The 6,571-nt window shown below is 32.0% G+C and overlaps 1 protein-coding gene across 1 annotated transcript; it reads left to right on the top strand.

Annotated features, from left to right (window-relative positions):
• Window positions 1-511: 511 nt before the first annotated feature.
• EloB (transcription elongation factor elongin B) lies at window positions 512-6,417 on the top strand. The gene is made up of 4 exons (XM_089639222.1): window positions 512-628; window positions 744-837; window positions 1,108-1,252; window positions 5,553-6,417. Exons 1-4 carry the CDS (start codon window positions 626-628, stop codon window positions 5,662-5,664), a joined length of 354 nt encoding a protein of 117 aa, XP_089495348.1. The 5' UTR covers window positions 512-625; the 3' UTR covers window positions 5,665-6,417.
• The last annotated feature ends 154 nt before the right edge of the window (window positions 6,418-6,571 follow it).

Here is a 6,571-nt window from a genome sequence, read left to right as displayed (position 1 = left end):
ACGAATCAAGGACGATTTTGGTGTGTTTCGATGTTCTTTGGTTGTTTTTTTAGAAAGATACCAGCTTTATTGTAAAACACAAAATGAATTGTATATACATAATACAGATATACCACCTTACTGTAATAAAAAGAAAACAAAAAGATTTGACGATCCTTTGCCCCAAGTAATTATTAGTATTTTACAGTAAAATGTTAAAAATATATATATTCATTTTATGCATTTATTTTCAAGATATCTAATACATCAATGTAGCATTATTATTTCTTCACGACGAGAAACGAACTGAATCCATACTGAATCTTCTGAACTGAGGGTCAGCGTCCTTGTCGCGCTACGCAGGCTAGTTTAAATCCAATGAATATTATTTTCGGTAGGTAACGGTAATATTATTTTTTTTGTATTGCCACCATCTCGAGTGATTTTTCTCAATTTTTTTAAACCATAAACAATAATAAATGAATCTCGCTTACAAGCGTTGAATTTTATTTCTGTTTTCTCATGGTTTTATCCAGTTTTATCTCATCTGTGGACTGCTTGACGGACGTGACGGCTAGCTTTGCATTTGCCGATTATTTAAAGAATTTTTATTCTACAGTCGGCAGAGCCGTAATATCCAATTAAAATGGTAAAGCGCGTTTTCCTCTGTCATTTTAAAACATTTCTACACAAAAAAATGGCCCGTTTACCGTCAAAATTGTCAATGGACCAATGTTTTCATGTTAACTCGTTTAATTTTTCAGGATGTATTTCTCATGATAAGAAGGAAAAAGAGGACGATTTTCACCGATGCCAAAGATACCACGACTGTTCTGGAGCTAAAAAAGATGATCGAAGGTATATGGAAACAAATATAAAATTTTAATATACATAACCACCAACCACGTATTGTTAGTATGAGTATCAAATTGCAAACGCCAGTTTGTTGAACTGGGCCGTAATTTTTAATTTTTCTTCTTATTTCTGTATGAATAAGTACAGACTATTTATGTGTTTATTATTGTTCACCTTTGTGAAATATAGGCGCACGAATACCAGCATTAGCACAATGAATTTATTTGTAAACATGACATGTGTGTAAGTGTTGTTAATTGTTTCCTTTTCCAGGGATTTTGAAAGTGCCGCCAATAAATCAAATGCTATTTAATAAGGATAACCAAATGATGGTGGAGGACAAAACACTACAGGACTATGGTCTGACATCTTCCACAGCCAAAGCTCAAAGTCCAGCTCCCATTGGTCTAGCTCTAAGGTAAATTTTTTAATGATGTAATTTCTAATGAAACTTGTTCACGTAATTTAACCCGAACAGTGTGATATTTTTGAGGAACTACAATGTAGATTCAACAAAAAGGGTTAATTCCCTAAATTGATAAAAACTGTAGCATTATTGGTTTCCGTATTCCACTTACTTCTAAATAAGCCTAAATAGTTGAAATAAAACTTCGTTTCAACTTAATTAGTAATACAAGAGACATTGGGGGGATAGAAAAACATGCACAAATAGGTTATTAGTTTGTGTTTTTAAAATAATTTGTGGGCATTTAAATTGATGCAGTATCTTCCGCCAAACCTCACATACTAATATCAAGGCAATCAAAATACGGGAAATTTTTAACTTTGATTGTAAAAAATTTGTACGTTAATGCATCTTTTATCATCTCCCCCAGTAGTAATTCAGTCGATGCGAGGTGTTATTTAAATAATGTTTGCGTTTTAACCTGTCATACCCTTAAATTAAATATACCATTCCTGAGAGAAAGTCCAATTATATCCAATTTTACAATTATGTCCTAAATCCTATATCTAAATTTTGCTAATAAACAATTAGTTAATGTTAAATAAACGTTAATCTTCAGTAACTTACCAGGTAAGTATGGTACTGTATATTGTCTCCTTATATAGTTAGTAATAACATAGATCATTGTAGAAATGTATTATATATTTGTACAGCGCCCTTGAGGTGATTTTGCTCAAAAATGGCGCTATCCAAATCATCCAAATATTATTATTAAAAAGAAAGAGAAGTACGAAAAATTTTTGCCCGATTTTTTCTCTGTGAAACACGAATCTTTGCTATTTTCATAACTGTATTGTTGTGATGAGAGAGATACTTAACACACTTTGATCAGGTTATTTTTTCGCCGGCTGACCGCTGAAAACGGGTGAATATAAAGGTCCCGCGCGAATTTGTTTTATTTGTTTTAAATCGCTATATCTTCGAAAATAATGGAAATATTTCAATAAAATTTTCTACATACTAACTCAGCATACCCAAGCTATAAAATTTCTAGCCGAAAACCAAGTATTATTTCTAATGCAACAAAATAAATCGAAAAAAAAGTCATTGTTGAGTCATTATAGATATTTATACATTAGAAGATAGACGTAAAATAAACGATTTAACGTTCTTATTCAAAATACTTAACTCTAAATTCGACTGTTGTGAACTCCTGCAACTTATAAAGATACATACACCCACAGTAACAACACGACAAAATACAATATTCTACAGCAGCACACATAAGCGTAACTACATTGCCCACTCTCCGATACAACGACTTCACACCATGGGAAATCATTACTTGGGTGATGTTGACATATTCAATACCAACTTGGCAAGTTTTGTGGATCATTTAAAACATTTATTTCAACAATACTCCTAAACACATCATGTAAACCAACAAATAGCTGTAATTTTCTGTTTTTTGTTTCTTGTGTTTGTATAACTTGTTACATAGCTTTTATCAAATGTAATTTTATTCTTATTTTTTATGTTTGAAAGTATTTGTCAAATTAAAATTATACTACCAACCATGTAAAAGCCCTCTGGGCGTTAAATAAATAAATAAATAAAATAAATTAGGGTTCAATTTTTTAAGTATAAACTAGGTTTCAATTTTATAAAATTACAAATTATTTTATTTTCACCAAGCCCAAATCATTATAAAAACAAAAACAATTGCCACTTCTCTAGTATCGTAAGAGTAACACATTATTACCCATTGAAATACCACATGTGCAATTGCCCCTCGCACGGTACAGCGGACCAAAACCATCGAACGTGCTAATAATATTGGTTATTTTTTCAAATGAAATTTAAAATAATCACTTAGCGTAGAATGCTTCTCGTATTGCTCACATAATATTGTTTATTTTTTTCACCATACACTATTAGGTTTAAGTTTTTAATCACCTTTATATAATCAGTTACAGTTTACGTCTAAAAATTGTTCATCTAATATTTCCTTGTTCTTCCTCCATATCACTTTCTTCAGAATCACTGAACTGTAATGGCATCACTGACATTCTTCTCCTACAAGGAATTTCTTCACTTCCACTAGATTCTTCCCTTTCACTATGGAATTCAGGCAAATAATTACTAGAACAGGCAGATAAATTATCTGCGACGATTTCGTTATCACTTTCGTAATTTTCAGAATCCATTTTGAAAGGTTTGAAAAAGCAAATATAAATATTATCTCCTCGGAACACACCCATAGGACAATTTGCTTTTTAAAAACTGGCACGCACTTGTAAATATTTATTATGGTCCGCCTAACTGTGTTTGCCGATACCTGCTGTTTTTAAATGCTCGACACTCTCCGCTCGCTCGCACCTAGGAGTTGAGTTGGTGCGGAACAGAGATAGAAAGATTTGTTTCGGGTTTCATGGTCATAAAAACCCTGGTTCCAGGAATTGAATTATTAGAATAACAGAATATGTTATCTAAATTACTTATTTCGTTGATCTTCAAACGCAATACCTATCAAGTGTCAGGTGTTCAATAATATAGGCCATTTTAGTTGAAATATCGATGTACACAAAAGACTCCAAAATAAATACAAAAAAAAAGACTTGCATTGCAATTTGATAATTATGTACATATAGCTAGGACCTTTATAAAGAGATTGGTATATAATGTTCATATAAAAACATCAGATAATTTCTTCTTTTCTGCCATTGAAATGGGGCGGGCGCAGAAGGTAGAACTACCCTTCCCGACGTTAAGCATCAATCGACCGAACGGGTAGAACTACTCTTCCCGATTAAAGTGTGTTAATAAACACAGAAGTCGTAGAACAAATATAATACACCGAATGTGCAACAGAAGCACATTTACAGTGGCATTTTTGTTAAATCACATAATATAATGCTTATCATCACTCAAGTAAGACACTCTTCATACATATTCTCATCTCTATATCATTACAATGTGGTCACATGCATGCAAGAATAATGCAATATATTTGAAGTCATCAGCTAGAAGACAACCAGTTGATAGGTATATTATACATTTATCTACAAAGCATTGTCGATTTCTGCTTCTCCTGACTTTGTGTCCATGAGCTTGTCCAGGTTCAAGTTCTCAGTTTTTCTCAATAATTGTAATGTAGGGGGAATTAATATATTAACCTGGTCTTTCTTAACCCTTTCGGACCATGTGTGTATTTGAAAAAAAATAGATTTAAGAATTTTTACTTCCTATCTAGAGCGAATGAAAATTGGCAGTTTTCATTTTTCAATTGATGATATAAACTAGCTTTGCAAGCTATTTAAAAAAAATTTCGAATTTAGCTAATAGTTTAGGCGGTAGCCATTTTTATATTTTCAAATGTGATTTTTGTGTTCAATCTCGACTGAATTTTTTTTCCCAATTTTTTAAAAATGTATGTTTTGAAGGTAAAATTTTTAATTTTTATGAATTTTTTTTAATAAAACATTTTTTTTTTTTGTATTCAGTTTAAGATTTCGAACACGCCTTCTACGACCGGATGTTCTTTCAAATGAAATTAGCAATAACTTTGTAATTATTGAAAAATAAAAACATAAAAATTTTAAAATAACTCTACCATTTGTCATTTCTCATCAAATATGTTATACCACTGCCAGTTTTAATTCAGGCCTGAAAGGGTTAATCTGATCTACACGGGTGTCGCATATTTATGTGATCCATGAAGTTTAACTAAAACACGTAAAAACATATACCGCATGGTGAGATAGTGTTGAAAAGGGCGGCATTGGTTAACACATTCACAGACACTTGCAAGAAAATGTGGGAAAACAGAGGTTTGTCATATCGCACACGTGTTTTGTGAAGTCAATGAAAATCGGCAATAAAACATTATCGTCCTTGGGTGACACCATCAAGTAAAGAATTGTTTGCATTGTGGCACAAATAGACAGACTACATACTACTGCAATACAAAACTTAACTTCCTAGGACGTTGTGTAGTGTCACGTCCCTGACTAAAAGAACCGTATGTACATTGTGTCATATGACATCTACCCTAAAGCGACGTTAATAGACGTTGTTTCCATGAAAGTATTAACGTTATTTATGTTCGTGCTTTATTGATTTATTGCCTTATCTTTAAGTTCATTATTGCCAGCTTATGACTAAAACTGTATCAATACCGAAGACCGTTACTGCAGATGTCTAGCTGGAGGCACTATCTCTACAGGGCAAGTGACAGCCATCTTGGATGCTACCTCCCGCATTCATTAGACTATTAAAGGAATATTAGTGTAATTTTTTCTATTAATTCCAGAAAAGAAACCGGTGAATTTGAAATCCTGGAATTGACCCCATTCTCATCCCCCCCGGATCTACCGGACGTCATGAAGTCCCAGGAGAGTAATGGACAGGAGCAGGTCAACTAAACCCAAAGGATCATGACATTACAAACGAGCGTTGACATATTACGTTCAAAAATGCATTCATCTTAAGTTAAATAAGCCTGTGGAAGAGACTGGTACGCTTTTCATTGCATCAACCGGTCGACGCATAGTTCCCAGACCTTCGCAGTGTAAAGATCAATAATTATGCTATTATATTATTATTATTATTTAATCCCCGATGAGTTTAGCTGGTGTAAAACAATAATTTAAATATGAAATGTCTCTAAATACAGCTATCGAAAATATGATGTGTATATATAAAAAAAGTTGTTTTAAAAAATAGGACTATTTTTTTATTTTTTGTCGTGCTAGTTTATTTTTTTATTTTTCATCCGCGTTTTTTTTTTATAATTAAAAGTTTATTTTGCCCGGATATTATATTCTATACTCATAATATAAAAACGTTTTTATTCAGTCAATGCGTTACAATTTATTAACAAAAGCTTTTTTTTTTTTTTTGGTGTTCGAGTTCATACAGATTAATGTTTTTCACTGTACTACAAATCACACATTAAAATTTTTATAGCACATATTTTAAAGTTTGTCAAACAGTCTAGATAATTTAATGAACTACACAATAGTGTACCATTCGCATGTTGAAAACCTTCTCATTCCTTTGTGAAACCGAGCACATTACGAGCAGTGGATATAATAAGAATTTTTTATGATATAAAAAATGTTAAGGAAAGTGGTAACAAAATGTGTTTTATTAATTTAAATAAACCGTAAAATGTATTCTAGTGTTTTATTGGCATTTCTACTATTCAAATCTTTACGTTACACAATTTAATTTTCTCTCAACCTTATATCTTTCCTTACCCTATTAGATTTTTAGACAGATTGGAAAACAAATTCAATTTTATCTGGTACATATATGCAAACCGTTGAT

Source organism: Hesperophylax consimilis, chromosome 14 (assembly GCF_061612785.1).
Source record: "Hesperophylax consimilis isolate HC1 chromosome 14, BYU_Hcon_1.0, whole genome shotgun sequence".
Lineage (NCBI taxonomy): Eukaryota > Metazoa > Arthropoda > Insecta > Trichoptera > Limnephilidae > Hesperophylax > Hesperophylax consimilis.
The sequence above is the reverse complement of the archived record's forward strand: the minus strand, read 5'-3'. Positions and strand labels throughout refer to the sequence as shown.